The sequence below is a fragment of the Schistocerca serialis genome, chromosome 4, assembly GCF_023864345.2.
Source record: "Schistocerca serialis cubense isolate TAMUIC-IGC-003099 chromosome 4, iqSchSeri2.2, whole genome shotgun sequence".
NCBI classification, from domain to species: Eukaryota; Metazoa; Arthropoda; class Insecta; order Orthoptera; family Acrididae; genus Schistocerca; species Schistocerca serialis.
In genome coordinates this window covers 204,140,579-204,161,281 of record NC_064641.1, presented here as the reverse complement: position 1 = coordinate 204,161,281, position 20,703 = coordinate 204,140,579, and the positions used below count along the sequence as shown (strand labels likewise).

The following is a 20,703-nucleotide window of genomic DNA, read 5'->3' as shown; positions in this document are numbered from 1 at the left end:
CTCGGCCACATAGGCCAGCAGTTTCGTTTCTCAGAACGTAGTGACTTTATATTTTTGCCAGATCTCTCCTCCCCCCCCCCCCCCAACCGTTTTAGGAAAATTGGGTGAGGTATAAACAGCTGGAAAGTAAAACGTGGGGATGAAACGCTATTCTATTTCCCGAGACGTAATAGTATGCCTGCATGACTACAAGATTTCCTCGTATCTTTATGCCCAATTAACGACACAATTATTTTAATGGTTACAATTTAAGACGCACCTTATTTTAATCAGCATAATTTATGACACAATATGGACACCACTACCAAAATATATCTTCCTCTATATCTACATCACCCTTATTATAAAAGCTGTAATTAATGACACGAAACGTCCATCTTATATTAATTACTGTAATTTATGACTAAAGAAAGCTATCATAATCGAAACAGCGATGTTTCCTGCACCACTGCCTCCCACTAGAAGAAAGTAGTTGATTTAAGTTCCACACACAGTGCTACAGACATAACCAGTACAGTTCCAAGTATAAAATGTTGTGACAGTTAACATTTATGGATGTAGCCTAACTTTGTAATGATGTCAACTACGAAACCGAGACGTGTTATTTACAATTACATTGGTTTAGTCTTTCAAAGCAAATTACACTCCCACTCTGTAACATTTACGCTAGGTGCACAAGGAAATTACACTGACGGCCACTGATTAAATTTTTAACAATTACCACAGACCCCTCTTTTTGGTCCGAATGTACTAGCTTCAGCTCTACCATAACAGCACCCACTACACCATGACACTGTGCAGCAGTTCAGTCAACACATTGCACAGGGCCAGACTGCAGCAAGCTCTGTTTGGTCAACTAAAACATGCTACCTGCAGATAAATTTGTCTGAGTCGAAGGTTCAGTATGGAGTAGCTGTATCGAAACAGCCCACAACGGCACGACAGGAGGACTTCTCCCCTCCGCTACTGTTATAAGAGGCTATTAATAAGTCTGACGCCATCTTCCTTACCAGCCGCCGCCTGTCGCAAGCGTACCTGAGCAGGCAAATTAGTCGCTTCCCTAACGAGCCAGAGGAGCAGATAAGACTTATCTCGCATACACCCGCGGAACTCCTCTGTCCATCCCAGTATGTACGACGTACAACATCAAACCACGACACGGCAGCACAAAATTTAGCTGTACAAACACGCTATAGAACTTCCTCATTCTGTCTACCTTGTACTGCTCTATTTTAATTACCAGTTTAGGTAAGCGATCTAAAAATCGGGACTGTTACGCGGTAATTATTCTCCTGACAATGTTACTAAAACAATTGGTGTTATAAACTACATGTCCAGTTATTACTGAGACAAGTAATGATTAATAGGAAGCAAAGGTCTGCAGCAGACAGTGACAGCAATGTATTTTGGCAGGAAGATTTAAGGTGTATTACAATATCATTTCACTTAGTATTACACTAATAAATATGATACAAGCCCTAACTGTAATATTCATGTAATTGCGAGATGATGAATGAGTTAGCAAATTACTTTATCTTCAAACATAATTTTGCTATGCAATTCAGAAGCAGCACATTGGTCTAATCTCGAAATAAAATGTTGCCATTATCATGCAGAAGCTGTAGCCAAACCCTAGGAGCCATCAAATTTTGTAACTGTGGAAAGAGTTTACCACTATAGAAATAATACAGTATTAGTCCACTGTTGAACGATTCCCAGATTGTGATGCAGCAGTTACAGAAAGAGAAGTTAAAAACGAAGTGCCGATGAAAATAAGCAGATGGCGTTTCATTTTCATAAAGACCAAAACTGGGCATGCACAAGCTGTACATCTGGAAGATTACATTTTTTCATGGAACATTTGTTAATAGTGAGATTATAAGAAAATGCAGATGAATAGAGCAACGATCGTGTGGGCCTTGCTGCTCCACCTTATTGTACTATGCTTAGTTTAGCGTCTGCAATCCGACAGTACTTCGTACAGTAGTATATTCCCACCACGTGGTAGCACACAACGTACAGATTCTTTGAAAATACAAACTGATTTAATATACGCATTGTTCGTTTTTCCCACATGCTCTTTGTAAGTGGAATGGTCGAATGATTGACACCACTGCTTTGATAACAGATTTCGGTTTGGGTAGTGCATATCTCCTTCTACAAGGGTAGTCCACAGGAGCCTGTGAGAAAATCTCATTACAAAACATATCCTTTTTGTAGGATATGGAACGAAAGGAATGCTTACAAATTAGGTGTAACTGAAGCTGAGCAAACATACGAAAATTCTAATATAAGGGGAAGGTGAGCTTAGGTTCAAAACGTTTCCGGTCGTGGGCATTGCTACAGCATAAATGCAACATAACGCCAATACGGGTACATAAGCACCAACATGTAGGAAAGGTATTTGCGTGGCATTTGTATCTTTCCGATGGGGGTGCAGTAAATGTGGAAACGTGACTATGGCTGATTTATTAAGAAATGCGTCAGATCAGGATTAATGTGTTTCTTGGCTATCAAAGGACAAACACTGGTAGACATTCACTGGAGAATGAGTACTATGTATGGCGCAGCACGTCTGTCGAAAACCACTTTGAGTTGTGCATCAATTGGTAATGCATGATAACGCACTTCCCGATATTATGGTTCAAATGGCTCTGAGCACTATGGGACTTAACATCTGAGGTCATCAGTCCCCTAGAACTTAGAGCTACTTAAACCTAACTAACCTAAGGACATCACATACATCCATGCCCGAGGCAGGATTCGAACCTGCGACCGTAGCGGTCGCGCGGTTCCAGACTGAAGCGCCTAGAACCGCTCGGCTACAAGGGCCGGCTTCCCGATATTACAAATGTCGTAATGCATAAGTTATGCCGCCTCTAGTGGGAGGCACTCGAGCATCGTCCCGTTGTCATGATCTCTCCCCCCCCCTCCCCACCCCAAGACGATCTTCACTCCTTAAGTCTCTTAAAAAAGACCTAGAATGGTCGACTGTTCCTGTCGGCCGAGAATGTACAGTACGCAGTTACTGAATTATTCACGCAGCAGTACACGGTGCTTTACCATATGAGTATTTTCTACCAAGTGTCATTGGGATGGATACGGCATTGCGCACAGTAATTTTGCCTGGTTGAGGTACCGACTGTTGACTGTACGGTCTTCGAACGAACACTTATTATCCAGCACTTATATATCTTGCGGCAGTTAGGAACTAAACTAATGTGTACAGTATAACATTAGAAACTCCGTAGATCTTTTCCATACGATCCAGGTGTCTGTATGTGGAATGTACCGAATGTCAAATGCGTACCACCTGCATGTAACCTTATGATATGTGGCATAAAGCATGTCCATATCATATCTCACAGCCTTGTTCTGTTCGCGAATGGTGGATGGAAAGAACGATTCTCGGTAAACTTTCCTGTTAGCTCTATTTTCTTGTCATAGTCGTTTCGCAACATTAGTTGCGAGGATGTAATACATTTTCCCGAACTACCTCCTAGGATTTTTGAACGGAAAACATCCCCATGTTGTACTACTCCTATCTTGCAGTGAATTCCACTGGAGGAATCGTCGACACTTCAAGGCCTTTTTGGAGGGGCCGCAGGCGTGTTAATCGCATGGAGAGATACGAACACTACAGGGCGGGTGGTCGAGTGTCCCCCACTTGCCCATTATGGACGAGGCTGGCCTCCCAGATAGACGGGTGACTTGTGTCGGACCGCCACCAGCACGGGACTTGGCACACAATTCCCAAACGGTGGTTTTCGACAGACGTGGTGCCCCATACATATTTTTCATTCTCCAATGGGTATCTAGCGCTGTTTGTCCTTCGGCAGCCAAGAAAAGAATGAGAATATGTTGGTTCTTTTTTGATGTATTTGGTAGTAACGTCGCCATAGTTCACGTTGCGACATTTACCGGACGCACGTAGGGAAAACAATAATGCCGGACTAATCCATCGCTTACATGTCCGTCCTTATATACCCGCGTCGCGGTCGCGCTACGTTGCATATACGCTGCGGCAACGCCATGAAACGGAAACGTTTTGATCTGTCCTTACATATTTGTCCGTTCAACTTCTGGATTTGCCCGTTTTAGATGTGTCTATTCCTGTTCAACTGTACTGCCTAAGGTGATACTTTCTATCGAATATGAAATAAATGTGGAAATTATTCCGAAGGTTGAGAATACTATTTTGAAAATTCTTAATAAGTGCAGTTAGGTATTACGTGGATAAATCAACACGCTCCGAAACTGGAAAAAGGAACGACTCCCTCAGTGACGGGTAACCACATGTCTACATCTACATCTACGTGATCACTCTGTAATTCACACTTAAGTGCCTGGCAGAGGGTTCATCGAACCATTTTCATATTACCTCTCTACCATTCCACTCTCGAATGGCGTGTGGTAAAAAAGGAATACCTACATCTTTCCGTTCGAGCTATGATTTCTCTTATTTTATTATGATGATCATTTCTCCCTGCGTATGTGGGTGTCAACAAAATATTTTCGCATTCAAAAGAGAAAGTTGGTGATTGAAATTTTGTAAATAGATCTCGCCACAAAGAAGACCGCCTTTGTTGCGTATCGTATCAGTGACACTCTCAGCACTATTACGCGATAACACGAAACGAACTGCCCTTCTTTGCTCTTTCTGATGTCCTCCGTCAATCCTACCTGGTGAGGATCCCACACCGCGCAGCAATATTCCAAAAGAGGACAGACAAGTGTAATGTAGGCTGTCTCTTTAGTGGGTTCGTCGCATCTTCTAAATGTTCTGCCAACAAAGCGCAGTCTTTGTTTAGTCTTCCCCACAATATTATCTGCGTGGTCTTTCCAACTTAAGTTGCTCGTAATTGTAATTCCTAGGTATTTAGTCGAATTGACAGCCCTTGGATTTGTGCTACTTGTCGTATACCCAAAATTTATCGGATATCCTTTCGTACCCATGTGGATGACCTGGCACATTTCTTTGTTTAGTGCCAGTTGCCTTTTTTCGCGCCATACAGAAATTCTCTCCAGATCATTTTGTAATTGAAATTGATCGTCTGATGATTTTACTAGACGGTAAATTACAGCGTCATCTGCAAACAATCTAGGAGGCCCGCACAGAGTATCACCGTGATCATTTATGTAAATGGAACAGCAGAGGGCCTATGACACTAGCTTGCGGAACGCCAGATGTCACTTCTGTTCCACTCGATGATTTATGGCTCATCACTACGAACTGTGACCTCTCTGGTAGGAAATCACGAATCCAGTCACACAACTGAGACGATACTCCACATGCACGCAATTTGATTAATGGTCGCTTGTGAGGAATGGTATCAAAAGACGTCAGTGAGACATACTAACGGCGCCTACTTGCCCTGAGAGGACGTGCCGCGTGTGTCTGCCGCAGGTGACGGTTCGCGGGCCCGGCGCGGCGCGTGCCGCACGTGGTGCGTGGCGCTGGTGGTGTGCGTGCTGGGCTCGGCGCTGGCGGCGGGCGTCGGCGTCGGGCTGCCGCTGGCCATGGGTTGGCTGCCCTGGCCGCAGAGCCGCCTCGACGTCGTGCGCCGCCTGCTCGCCGAGGTGCCGCTCGTCGACGGGTGAGTCAACGACTGTCACGCCTGCCACGCTGCAGTTCTTTTGTTGTCCACACAGGGTGAACCGGAACACCACCGACCGACCTTGAGAAGTGGTAATACGGACCAAAACAAGATAAAAGAAGGCATACCTTAAGAACAACCAGCACTTGTTCCTCTTCACTATCGTGTGATAAATTTGTTCTATTGAGGTCTCTGGTTTACATGGTTTGAAATATGGCAGTATGAACCAGAACAAGCATAAGATGTCTAGTAAGCATGGGATCAACAGTACATGCCTTTAGAGGTATGAGCATTTGTTCATCTTCGTTACTGTGAAAACATTTCTTCTACTAAGCAAGTGCTCATAGCCTTAAAGGTATGTATTTCAGAGCCCGTTTTTACCGGTAATTTTTTCTTCGTTTGTTCCATAATACTTCCCCCCTCCCCCAAGATATGGAAAACCAAGAGTTAGAGACAAGAGATTTGGTTCACGGTACCGAAGACTAACAAAAGCTCATAGTTCTTAGGTCTACATCGGCATATATATTTTGCAAATCACATTGTGGTGTACGGTGGTGGGTGCTTTGTGTACTGCTGTTATTTCTCCCCTTTCTTGTTCCAGTCGCTAATCGTTCCGTGTGGGCTTTTGTCTCTCTGACTTCATTTTCATCGAGGTATACGCAGTAGGAAGTAATATATTTGTTGACTCTTCTGAGAACTTTGAAAGTGGATCACAACGTAATGCAGAACGCCTCTCTTGCAGCGTCTTCCACTGGAGTTAGTTGATCATGTATGTGATGCTTTCAGGCTTACGAAATTAATCTATAAAGAAATGGGCTGCTCTTCTTTAGATATTTTCTAGTTCTTCTATGAATCCAGTGTCGTACGGATCCCACATTCACTAGCGATATTCAGCTATTGGTCGAAAGCGCGTTATATAAATTACCCCTTTTTTTCACGGACTACATTTTTTGAGAATTCCAAATGAATCTCAGTCTGGAGTCTACTTTACCTTCGGTTAGTTTTATGCGGTCGTCTCGCTTTACATTGCTCCGTATGCATAGTCCTAGGTATTTTAGGAAGCAATTGCTTCCAGTGATTATTCTGCAATCGTGTAATCGCACAGTAATGGGCCTTCCTCTCTATGTATAGGCAACTCCCCCTAAGGAACATTAGTTTATGATGGGGATCAGTTGCCACTCCCTGCGCCAGTCTTCGATACCCTCCAGGTCCTGTTGCTCTTCGCTGAAATTTTCTAACGTTGCGACTTCTCAATATAAAACAGCGTCATCCGTGAAAAGTCTCAATGAATTTCCGATGTTGTATACTACGTCATTTATAGGTATGCTGCTCCAAGTAACGGGGCTATAACACTCCCTGTGAATGAATGTATGTATGTACTGAACTGGGGACCTAGAAACGACGGTACACAACCCTACAACAAGCTACAGAAGTCCGCTCACCCCACCGCCGGCCCACACCGAACCCTGGGTTATTGTGGTGTTCGGTCCCCAATAGATCCCCCCCCCCCCCCCTTCTGGAACGTCTCATTCCAGACGAGTGTAGCCCCTATGTTTGCATGGTAGAGAAATTATGATGCATACAGTACGTACGTGGAGACAGTGATTGCGCAGCAATCGCCGACATAGTGTAACTGAGGCGGAATAAGGGGAAGTAGCCCGCATTCGTCGAGGCAGATGGAAAACCGCCTTAAAAACCATCCGCAGGCTGGCCGGCACACCTAACCTCGACACTAATCCGCCGGCGGATTCGTGTCGGTGACTGGCACGCCTTCCCGCTCGGAGAGCAGCACCCTAGACCGCACGGCTAGCCGGGCGGGCTTTATGTCTAAATAATTGTCCCTATTGAGAATTAATGCTGTGTTCTTTTTGCTAGAAACTCTTGAATCCAATGACAAGCTTAGTCTGTTATTCCTTACGCTCGTACTTTGTTCAGTAGGCGGGAGTGACGGAATGTATCGAATGCCATGCTGAAATGAAGGAACACGTGTCTACCTGGGCGCCGGTATTTGGTGCCTACTAAGTCTCGTGGACGAACAGAGTAAGCTGTCCCTCATATGTTCATTATTTTCAGAACACATATACACTATGTGATCGAAAGTACACGAGCACACACAAAAACATACGTTTTTCATATTAGATACATTGTGCTGCCATCTACCTCCAGGTACTCCATATCAGCGACCTCGGTTGTCATTATAAATCGTGAGATAGCACAATGGGGCGCTCCGCGGAACTCACGGAATTCGAACGCGGTCAGGTGATTGGGTGTCACTTGTGTCAGACGTCTGTACGCGAGATTTCCACACTCCTAAACATCCCTAGGTCCACTGCCTCCGATGTCATAGTGAAGTGGAAACGTGAAGGGACACGTACAGCACAAAAGCGTACAGGCCGACCTCGTCTGTTGACTGACAGAGACCGCCGACAGTTGAAGAGGGTCGTAATGTGTAACAGGCAGACATCTAGCCAGAGCATCACACAGTGACAGTTAACCAGGAGCGCATTTCCAGAGTTCATCAATGGTAGAGTACCCTCCAGATGCCTTATTATTCTTGATAAGTTGAATGATTTGTCGAACTTCTTCCAATAAAGGAGGCAGTGAGTCCGGGATTGGTGTGGTTTGTTTGTAGTTGAAGTCTTCACTAGGTGGAGCACAGCTGAGCAGGTTTTTAAAGTACTAAGCTAAGAGGTGGCAGTTGTCCTTGTCGTTTAAAACCAGTTTGCCCTGTGAGTTTCTGAAGTGGAGGCTTGGTGCATTGTATTTTTTGAGTATCTGCGTGAAGGTTCTATAGAAATCTCTGGATTAATTCCTAGCAAAGTTCTCTTCGATTTGGGTTAGTAGGTTTTGTGTGAAGGTCCGTTTGGTTCCTCGAATTATCTTAGCTGTTAGCCTTCATTGTTCCAAAAAGTTCTCCCAATTTATCTTTGTTTTCTTACCATTCCACTTCTCCCAGAGAGTCTGTCTTTGGGCTATTGCATTGTCACAGTCTACATTCCACCACGGATGCTTCCTTCTTCTTGTGAGGGGGGCGGGTTCATTGGCCGTCTTCACAAGAGTCCCCTTCAGTTGGTCCCAGCTGTTGAAATCTGTACTGTTCAGTCTCTGACTTAATTCTTGAATGTTCTTAAATCGCTCTACGTCAAATCTCGCGATCTTGAGGGTTTTGTGTAAGCTAGTGTTTCTAGGCTGGAGTCTTATTTAGATCTCTGAGCCCAGATTGTCACTTCTCAGTACCTTCACGTTTTGTATTCCCTTTAGAGATTTTCTTGAAATGGCCGCATGATCTATCTGGAATTCAGCCAAGTTGGTGTTAGGTGAAATCCAAGTCTTCTGTTTCCTTGGCAGGTGTTTGAAGGCTGCAGACTTCATGACCAATCCACAAGTCCTACACAGATCCACCAATCGTTCCCCACTGCGGTTAGGTCTCATACGTGCTGGATAGTAGCCCACTATACTCGTATTTCTATGCTCTTTCTCTCTTCCGAATTGGGCATTGAAGTCACCAAACAGTATGACGGTGTGTGTCTCTGGAATTTTAGAGAGAATATCTTCTAAGTCTTCCCAGAATTTCTCCGTTCTTTCTGGATTGCGTCTGTTGTGCAGGTTGGTTGGGGCATGTACATTGACTACACTATAGCCCTTGTTAGCACATTTGAGGGACAGGATGGATACACGACTGCTTGAGGAAGTGAATTCAATGACTGAATCCAGTATATTATGCCTGATTATAAATCATGTACCTAAGTGGGGTTCATTCTACATTACCCACTGACCCACTTTTCCTTTCAGGATTCTGTATACTTGGAACTCAAAGGCACAATCATGTGTGACTCTGGTTTCCTGCACTGCTGTCAGTACTATGTTGTGCTGTGTAAGTGAATCGGTCAGATGTTTCAATTTACCCACTTTGAGCAGAGAATTAGTATTAAATGTTGCGAAGAAGCTTTGCTGTCTTGGTCTGAGTTTACCTACGATGATTTCAGGATGCTCCGACTTATACTTAAAGCATGTTGATGTGGACTCCCCAGAATCCGAGGGTCCGCTAACGCCAACTAGGGTGCACTGGTTACCACCTGGGGTAGTGCATACAGCGAAATTTTCCTCCAAGCTCAGTTGAAGATTATTCTTTGTGGGACAGTGGCAAGCCACTGTCCAAGATACCACCCCAGTTGTTATGCTGGGAGGCTTATTTTCGGGGATGTCACCCGTAGACTGATTGCCTTCACTATGGCTAAGGAGTCCTGTCTACCCCACCCTTTACTTATGACATGGGGTGGTAGGAAAAAGGACAAGGCAAGGACATGATGAGGATAGGAAAATGGAGATATATAGACGTTGTGAGACACACTTTGTCTGGTTCCTCCCCTTCGGCCTGTCCGGCTTGGGTGACCATTTTGGTAGCTAAGCCACCGTCCGCATAGCCCTCCGGATCCAGAGCATACAAACCTCCGCACCCGCATGGACAGTTCTTCGTTAAAGCAGTGTCCCCTGAGGAAGCTTTTTCTCTTTTATTACTAACAATTATCTTTACTCAATCTGCAGCTCATATTAGATGATGGTTCAACTATGGTCGTCTGAATGTTCATTAACGTACCAACTCAATCTAGTAATAATAAGAACGATAGTGATAATAACAATAATAATAATAATAATAATAATAATAAAGTACCCCGTGGAGGCCTGGGAAAAGAATAGGCCTTCGGTATGTTCTGCCAGTCGTAAAAGGCGACGAAAAGAACAAACCACTTATAGGGCTAACCCCCCTTTTAGTGTGATGAGTTGGTTCAGGACAGAACGAATGAAACCTCGGACAAGCGCTGTCATGGTCGGGGGCGACGCTTGAACCCTATGCCCGTCCACAATGGTAACGACACTGCTAGCCACACGGAAAATGATTTAAATCCTAATAGAGGTGTTTTGCAGGATATGCTTCCTGCAACCACTCTAGAAGGAAAACAGAGACAGAGGATGAGATGGTCAGATGAAGTTAACCGACGCCTTATGTTCTGTTATTGCCAGGCAACAAACTTAGGAACCAACACAACTGGATACAGATCACAAGTATACACAAAATTTATTACCAGATACCCTGAATTAAAATTTTTAACAGAACAACGACTAGCTGATCAGATCCGTGTAATAATCAAAAATAACAGGATAACCCAGTCTGAATTAGAAAACATCAAACAACAAGTACAACAAATACAGGAACAAAATAATGTGCAATCAGAATAAGAAGAAAATACAGTAATGGACTCAAACATCCCAGAGCAAGCAAACAAAGAACACCACGCATCAATTAAACAATCTGAGGAAAACGAAATTTTAAGACAGCCACCAGAACAAACACAAATAGAATATGAAGTGACACACATGTTAGATATAGAAGAAAAATTTCAGCTAACATATATAGAATACAAAGACACAAATACAGACGTTAGACCATTCTTGCATAGACCACCAAATAACCCACAAGTCGAAACAACAATAACAACTATCAACACATTCATACACAACAAAATAAATGACTATGGAAGAGTTACAACTACTGGTTTATATAGGAGCATTCACTACACTAAATATACACGGTAGGCAGAGATCAGAACAAACCAACACACAGAAGAAACCCACAAAACCAGCATGGCAACACAGGCCGCAGATCAGAATAGAAAAACTGAGAAAAAACATCGGACAGCTAACACAATTTATCAGAAATGAAATATCAGACAAAAAACGAAAAAGGTTAGGTAAATTCTCACAACAAGTAGCGATAAAGCAATTAGATGAAGCGAAGCAGAAATTACAAGCATTGGCCAAACGACTTAGAAGATACAAAAAAAAATTAAATTAGAAGGAAACAAAACCAAACATTCAACACAAACCAAAAGAAATTTTATCAGACAATAGATAACACGCACATTAAAATAGACAACCCACCAAACATAACAGACATGTAACACTTCTGGAGCAACATATGGTCAAACCCGGTACAACATAATAGCCATGCACGGTGGATACAAGCAGAAACAGACACATACAAGATGATACCACAAATGCCTGAAGTGATAGTTTTGCAACATGAAGTCACCCGAGCAATTAATTCTATGCACAATTGGAAAGCCCCTGGAAAAGATAAAATAGCAAATTTGTGGCTAAAGAAGTTCACCTCAACACATTAACATCTAACTAAATTATTTTACAGCTACATTGCAGACCCATACACATTCCCTCATACACTTACACATGGAATAACTTATCTGAAACCTAAAGATCAAGCAGACACAGCAAACCCAGCAAAATATCGCCCCATAACATGCCTACCAACAATATACAAAATATTAACTTCAGTCATTACACAGAAATTAATGACACATACAACACAGAACAAAATTATAAGTGAAGAACAAAAATGCCATTGCAAAGGAGCATGAGGATGTAAAGAGCAACTGATAATAGATGCAGAGGTGACATATCAAGCTAAAACTAAACAAAGGTCGCTACACTACGCATACATCAATTTCCGAAAAGCTTTTGATAGTGTACCCCACTCATGGTTACTGCAGATATTGGAAATATACAAAGTAGATCCTAAATTGATACAGTTCCTAAACATAGTAATGAAAAATCGGAAAACCACACTTAATATCCAAACAAATTCAAATAATATCACATCACAGCCAATACAGATTAAGCGTGGAATATACCAAGGAGACTCATTAAGTCCTTTCTGGTTCTGCCTTGCTCTGAACCCAATATCCAACATGCTAAATAATACAAATTATGGATACAATATTTCTGGAACATACCAACATAAAATCACACATTTGCTGTACATGGATGATCTAAAACTACTGGCAGCAACAAATCAACAATTCAACCAATTACTAAAGATAACAGAAATATTCAGCGATGATATAAACATGGCTTTTGGAACAGACAAATGTAAGAAAAATAGCATAGTCAAGGGGAAACACACTAAACAAGAAGATTACATATTGGATAACAACAGCAACTGCATAGAAGCGATGGAAAATACAGATGCCTATAAATATCTAGGATTTAGACAAAAAATAGGAATCGATAATACAAATATTAAAGAAGAACTAAAAGAAAAATATAGACAAAGACTAACAAAATTACTGAAAACAGAACTGACAGCAAGAAACGAGACATAAGCTATAATGACCTATGCTATACCAATATTGACCTACTCATTTGGAGTAGTGAAATGGAGTAACACAGACCTAGAAGCACTCAATACACTTACACGATCACAGTGCCACAAATATAGAATACATCACATACATTCAGAAACAGAAAGATTCACATTATGCAGAAAGGAAGGAGGAAGGGGATTTATCGACATAAAAATCCTACATTATGGACAGGTAGATAATTTAAGAAAGTTCTTTCTAGAACGAACAGAAACTAGCAAAGTACACAAAGCAATCACTCATATAAATACATCGGCTACACCATTGCAATTTCATAGCCACTTCTACAACCCTTTAGATCACATAACATACGAAGAAAGTAAATTGGAAAAAGAAAACACTACATGGCAAGCACCTGTATCATCTAACACAGCCACATATCGATCAAGACGCATCCAACACATGGCTAAGAAAAGGCAATATATACAGTGAGACGGAAGGATACATGATTGCAATACAGGATCAAACAATAAACACCAGATATTACAGCAAGCATATTATTAAAGATCCCAATACCACAACAGATAAAAGCAGACTTTGCAAACAACAAATAGAAACAGTAGATCACATGACAAGCGGATGTACAAAACTAGCAAATACAGAATACCCCAAAAGACATGACAATGTAGCAAAAATAATACATAAACAACTTGCCATACAACATAAACTAATAAAACAACACGTTCCCACACACAAGTATGCACCACAAAATGTACTGGAAAATGATGAATACAAATTATACTGGAACAGAACCATTATAACAGATAAAACAACACCACATAACAAACCTGACATCATACTCACCAATAAAAAGAAGAAATTAACACAACTAATCGAAATATCCATACTCAATACAACAAATATACAGAAGGGAATAGGACAAAAAATTGAAAAATACATCCAACTGGCTGAGGAAGTCAAAGACATGTGGCATCAGGATAAAGTTGACATCATACCAATTATACTATCAACTACAGGAGTCATACCACACAATATCCACCAGTACATCAACGCAATACAGCTGCATCCAAACGTATATATGCAACTAGAGAAATCTGTAATTATTGATACATGTTCAATTACCCGAAAGTTCCTAAATGCAATGTAACATATACCGTACAGTTAAAAGGAAGTCACGCTTGATCAAGGTCCGCGTCACTTTCCATTTTTAACCAGACATAACGTCTGAGACAGGAAAGAGAAATAATAATAATAAAAAGGCGCAATTTGATATATGAGACTTGTGGGGTATCAAGCCGGTAAACAGCCTCAAACTGGCCTATAAAAGTATAAGAGCCGCCTAAGCTACGGCGCATGCACGCCAAGCGATCTTCCAATATCCTTTCGTTCTCTTACGCCGTCGGCTTCATCGGCAGTTCCGTTAACAATATTAGTTTAATTAGTTTAATCTACCCCGTGAGGGAAGTGAGAAAACGGACTTTTGTAAACGCTATACCAAATATAATTCAATTTGATCTAATCTTACCCCTGACAAGCACAGGACTATCCGAGGCTGTTTTCTGAAAACGCTACAGTGTAATGGAAATTGTCGTCGTTGAGTGACTGTAGGAAGATACAGGATGACTTGGACAGATATCCTGTTTCGTGTGATTAATGACATATTGTTCTAAAAGTGAAGAAATGTTAGTGCAGATGAGTAGGAAAAACAATCAATTACGATTGGGATACGGTATTAGTAGTGTACTGCTCGACACAGTCGCGTCGACTAAATATCTACGCGTAACCTTGCAAAACAGGCTAAAATGGAACGAGCGGGTAAGTTCTGTAGTACGAAAGGCGAATGGTCGACGTCACTTTATTTTGAGAATTCTAAGAATGTCAGGACATCAACAAAGGAGATGGCGAGCAGAACACTTGTGCGACATATTCTTGAGTAGTGCTCGAGTGTTCGTGATCCCCCTCAAAGTCGACTTAAAAAAAGAGGCGAACTGCTACATTTGTTACAGATGCGTTCGATCAATATGCGAGTAGCAGGCACATGCTCTCTGAACACAAGTGGGACTCCTTGGAGGGAACATGACGTTCTTTCCGCGGAACGTTGTCGACAAAGTTCAGAGAACCGGCATTTGCGACAGACTGCAGAACGATTCTGTTGCCACCAACGAATAACTTCCGCCAGCACAGCGAGGACAAAATAAGAAAAATCGGAGCTCGTACGGAAGCAAAGGGACTGTCGTTTTTCCCTCGCTGCATTTCCGAGTGGATGAGGAAGTGGAATGACTTAGATATAATGTACCCTCCCCCGTGCACAGCATGGTGATACGCGGAATGTTTATGTAGACGCAGATGTAGACGTAGGTTCCAAATTTCACGCTGACTTGTGTCAGCGCTTATCAACAATGCGGAGTCACTACGAAACAGTGGTTTCTAAGACGACATTCATTTGCCTGCATTTATCAACGGTGCACAAAACAAACAATTGGGGACAGCGACTCCTTCACTATTACACTTCTAAAATCAACATGGTTACTGCCCAAAATCTTATCTATAAATGCACTACAAACTTCAAAAGGCTGCCTGTAGGATAATAGCTGAAACCACGAACGTTTCTCAGCAACATATACAACGAAGAGACTTTTTATGTCCTGCAAGGGACGAAACTGGTGCACATTATACATGAAGTGAGATGTCCTGGTAAATTAATGTAGAAACTTCAATCAAAAGCATCGAAACATCGGTAGCCAGGCCGAAAAAACGGCTAGAATGCCTAAGCTACACAAATTTTTAGTATTCGCGACCTCCCCATTTGACTCAGAGCGTAATAAACGACAATGTTTACGAAGTAATTCACCCAGTGATGTATACTTAATTACTGGTATTACCGCCCGGGTGTCTCAATTATAAAAGAATTTCGTTAGAAAGGTCAGAGCTTCGGTTAAATGGCAGCTTAGCCTCACTGCTTTAACTGAAATAAAAATTGACGCTTACACCACTCCAATAATATAAAGAAGTTATACACATGAAAAAAATTAAAAAATAGAGGAAACAAACAATCCAGGGAAATACAATTAGTTCTGTTACTGGTCTGTTGGATCAGTAAGAGAATTAAGTTGAACGAAAATTCTCCGTGAGCCTTGTTTGAATTTATTCCGAAACGCTATTGAAGAAGATTAAAAAAAAGCAGCATTTCCGATATACTGTAGGACTATTTTATCCCTCCAACGTTCAGTACGTGTAGCAACCATTAGGACAATATAAGCTGTTTATGTCTCTTAAAGATCATATAGGCAAACATTTTCCCCCGCTCATTTTGTTAGTGGAACAAGAGAGGGAATGACTAACAATAGGATAAATTACGCCGCGATGTGTCGAAGACAGCCTTGCCGAAGTGTTTGTGTATGGAAGAGTGTTTGTATATATGATGCTCCTTTTTTATGTTTTATGATGTTTATCCGAACGAGATAGTCAAGCTCCACTCACGTTTTTTACTTCTTTAGTTCTTCTGCGCTCTATAGAAACAGAGTGGTAATGTGTCAAAGTAGGATCCTCTTTTATTTATTTATTTATTTTGAGGTGCTTCCTTAAGCAAATGTAGTTTTATGGAATGTTGCTCTGTGTCGAGAAGGTCGCTGTGATAAAAAACACATTAGACGACTGTAACGCTGGAAATGCATATCCTCCTATTTTCATCTATTGTACTATTATTTTTTTTCCTTGTTTTGTTACCTCAAGATATGACATTTCTGTCTCTTTATATATTGTAATTGTTTTACTGTTTGTATATATATATTTATGCACTTATGTCGATGTATAATTGGTTTGTTTCGTAAATATTATTTGTATTTTTGCGCTGGGTCTTGCCTAGGGAAAACTGCTATCGAACGATTACATCGATGGGTCGTGTGAAGAATCAAAGTGTGTAGGATCTTTGGTAGTGTTAACTCTGCCGCGTGGAGCGAGAGCAGTCAGAGTCTGGTGGGAGTAGCGAGTGGAGCAGGTGTTGTGTGACGCTCCCGCGAGTTGCCGCGCTTTCGGGGTTTGGCAGCATGTAATTGCGCTCGACTCGCGATGATAGTTTCTGACAAGGTGTCGCGGACGGGAAGCATTAGCTGGCGCACATCAAGAGCCCGTTTCGCCTGGTGACCGTGTCGAGAAGAAGGCGCGCCAACATCCAGCTTCTGCAACAGCGACGGCCGACAATGAGTGACTGTCGCCACCTCCTCGATCGACGGCTTCAAATCTTCAATCAACCAACAAGGAAGACTAAAAGCACGTAAAGTTTCAGAACTGTATGGCAGACCTCAGCTTTTCAAATTGTTCCATTTGCCTCGCAAAATTACAGCAACTTAGCATGAACCTTTGTTGCTCATTGTCCCAATTGCATTGCCAAGCAGGGTCCCTTCCTTTTCCGAAATGAACCCGAGTGTCGTTGAAATTCAAACGCCAGCATTAAAATAATATAATTAGATTTCACTGCCTTAATTTCAAAGTTCAGTAGCTGGCTACAATATTTAGGTTACACGAGCACAAATTTAGAGTGCGAGTTTTGTTAGCATATTTTAGCTTACCTGTGACTGCAGCTCAGCTTGGTACGTACTAAATTTTACTATTGTTAATAGTTCAGAATCATTTAATTCAAGTTCAAAGTAAAATCTCTTGTTTCTAAATTGCGTAGAGTCAAGTTGCTTTTGAAATGATTGTTGAGGTAGTCCAAGACTAACCGTATTTTACTGGATTTCGATGTGCTTCAGAAAGAAAGCTCACTATTAACTTCAGTCACTAAATTAACTTTCGATTTTCCGGTTTTATTAATTCTTTTGCTAAATTAAGTCAGAGTGTAGCGAAATTTATTACTTCTGACAAACTTTCAGTTTTCACACTACACGTGTCAACCTTCAGTTGCCACGCTTCTAGTGTTAATTATATGTGTAATAACCTTTCTTTTTCAGTTACGATAGTAATTGTCCTTAGGACTGGCGACCGTGATTTCCCCCAAATCTCAAATATCTAATTACCGCTAGTTAATTGTTAACGTAACGGCCGCACATTTACCTTCTTTATTAACTTTACCCCTTTTCAAAATTAATTTCCACCAGTTTCATTTGCATTTTTCCTTTCATTTAGATGTAACCCTTTCCTCCCTCTTTACCGACAGATTAACTTCGGTGACGATTGCTTTTCCCAAATTTCCATTAGGTACACGAGGTTTAATTTTTCACTGTCATTAAGGTCGATAAGTGAGGGGGGAGGTTACACGTGGCGACCGTGACAGGACAATCTTCAAATTTGAGGTTGTTCTGGACACGAATTTTCTATTGTGCAAATCTCGTAACAAAGTACTGGTTACGAAATGGTCGATACGTCAGCGAGAATATTCGTGTGAGGAATCCTAATTACAGTTGAGATTTTGCATTTATATTGAAAATTATTAAAAGGAGTGAAGGCAACAATTACCAAAATTTGGTAGACTTGGATACGGAACAATCGCTCGAACAGTGGGAAACGCGCACAGCGGTACCCATTGTTCCGGGGCAGGCGGCTAGCATGAAAGATGCGACCGCCGAAACGCAACAAAGAGCAGAAATGGAATTCCAGACTTTAGAAAATTTTTCGGAATCGGAAGTGAAAATCAAATCGGAATCCCTTGATGACGAATACGGGGGGACAATGAAAGAGGAAGCCGCTACGGAAGTAAAACCGGTGGTTTCCGGGAATTTAACTGAGTTATTGAATGTTTTGATTAACGAAATCAAGAGTCAATCGGCAGAAATTAAAGATCAGGCTGCCAAGCAAGTAGCTCAGTCTAAAAAAATTGAACGAATGCTAGACAATCAGAACAAAGCTATCAATGTTGTTAACAACAATGTTGAAGTTGTTAACACAAAAGTTGATAAAATCAAAGACGATATTGTAGTGATTAATACCGAAATCGGTAACCTTAAACAGGAAATGATAGGCGTTCAGGCGGAAATTGCGAGCATAAATACTCGTTTTGATTCCGAAATTAGCAGAATCGAGAAAAGTGTAGGAGACGCAGTTGCTCCGATCATCGAGAATAAGGTGACGGAACAAATTCAATTAGTGAGAAAAGAGGATCAACAGAAGGCGGAAACTTTAAATGCTTTAGTATCCGAAGTAGATACCAAAGTGACGAAGCAGGCTAACACCTGCGAAGAGAAAAAGAGGGAAGTGGAAACGCTTGCGACAACCACTTGCCAAGTGATTACGAGGGGGTCGGAATTAGAAAGGAAACTTGACGAAAAACAGAGCTATGTGCCAATCTGTGCACATAGTTCGGAGTTGTTGACGAAAGAGGAGCGGTTCGACCCCTTGAAAAAAGGCGGTATACACCCGACGGATTTCATTAAAAATTGTGAAAGAGTTTTACCCAGATCATGGACTAATGAGAGAAAAATTAATGCGGTTATTGATGTGTTGGCTGGTGATGCCAAGCGTTGGGGCCTAAACCTCAACATTACGAACCTGACTTTTGACGAGTTTAAAAATTTGTTTCTGGCTGTATACTGGTCAGAGCAAAAACAGCAAAGTGTCTGGCGCGAATTTGTCGTATCGAGGCCTTTCGATGCGAATTCGCGCGGCTCGATGAAGGAGTTTTGTGAGGGCTGGATCCGCAAGTTGGAATATTTGCGTGATCGCCGCACGGAATCCGAAATAGTCTGGGAACTCTACAAAAAGCTTCCAGATGATACAAAACGCTACGTAGGAAGCAATTACAGGACAATAAATGATTTCCTGGAAAGAGTGGAGGACGAGGACAATTGGCGCAATAATCGCGACAGTGGTAGAGGCCGTGGTAACAACAACGGGTACCACAGCAACCACACCAACGATAACCATGGGAATAATGCATACCGCAACCATGGCAGCAATAACAATAATGGTTCGGACCGTAATAACAATCGGTACAATGCAAATAATAACCGGAATGACGGAAACCAGTATCATACTAGCGTGATACGGGCTGCCCAGAATAGTAATAACGCCAGAGGGTGTGACCAGCCGCCTCAGCAGTATCCGGGGAGCGTATCTGCTGGGACGAGACAGGGAAACCATTAGCCGCGCCGGTGAGGGGCCGACCGGGCGTGGAGAAATTTTGGCGGCCCAATAACAGGAGAAAACCCAGGTGTCGTCGTTATGACAATTCCGTATGGAATAATCAACGGCGGGAGAGTGTGCCAGTGTTAGGAGAAAGGAGTGCGCCCACAAGTAGTAGATCAGCTGCATACACGGCAGTAGAAAATACATTCACTGTCAGTGAGAACAATTTAAGTTGTGTTCCGGAAATCGATTATAAAGTGGCAGCTGTAATACCCACAGCGGAACTGGAGATTGAGTTTAAGAATGATTTGCTAGTGTTGAAAGGTCAGATGTCGGATAAAACGTCCGTCATCGAGCGAGGGGATGCAGAGAGGGATGAGGTCTGGTTAAGGCAGTTCGGTCGCTTATACGACGAACTAAGAGATTATAGGGGCCTGTACGGGAGAAGTGTTTATGGGGAGCGCGGGCAGGATTTGCCGCGTCTCGTCCCGCAGGAAGATAGTGATTGTGAAGTGATAGAAAGTTCTGGCCCTAACCGGCAGACTTTACTAGAAATAGTTGATGTTAATGGGGAGCACGAGCAAGATGCGTCGTGTTTCGTCCCGCAGGAGTTGAATGTTGAAATAGTAACGGAAAGTTCTGGCCCTAACCGGCAGACTTTACCGAAAGTTGTAATGGTAGAAGTAGCCGACCCATCCGACGCGAACATCCAGTTTAAACATTGCGAGAGTATTAAGGAGAAAGATTACGAAAATTTTAGTGATAGCCGAACACGATTGGTAGAAAAGCACGTAGATTACAGCGTGTATGAGGTTAGAGCTGACATTATATGGTCAGAAGATAACAGTGTGGGTTGCGCAGATCTAGAG

At 42.1% G+C, this 20,703-nt stretch overlaps 1 protein-coding gene across 1 annotated transcript in view; it reads left to right on the top strand.

Moving 5' to 3' along the window:
• The first annotated feature begins 5,520 nt into the window (after positions 1-5,520).
• LOC126474351 (dipeptidase 1-like) overlaps positions 5,521-20,703 on the top strand; it is a 145,385-nt gene continuing 130,202 nt past the window's right edge. The window contains exon 1 of the mRNA XM_050101817.1: positions 5,521-5,597. Within this exon, the coding sequence (XP_049957774.1) occupies positions 5,521-5,597 (77 nt within the window). The remainder of the gene's footprint in view (positions 5,598-20,703) is intronic.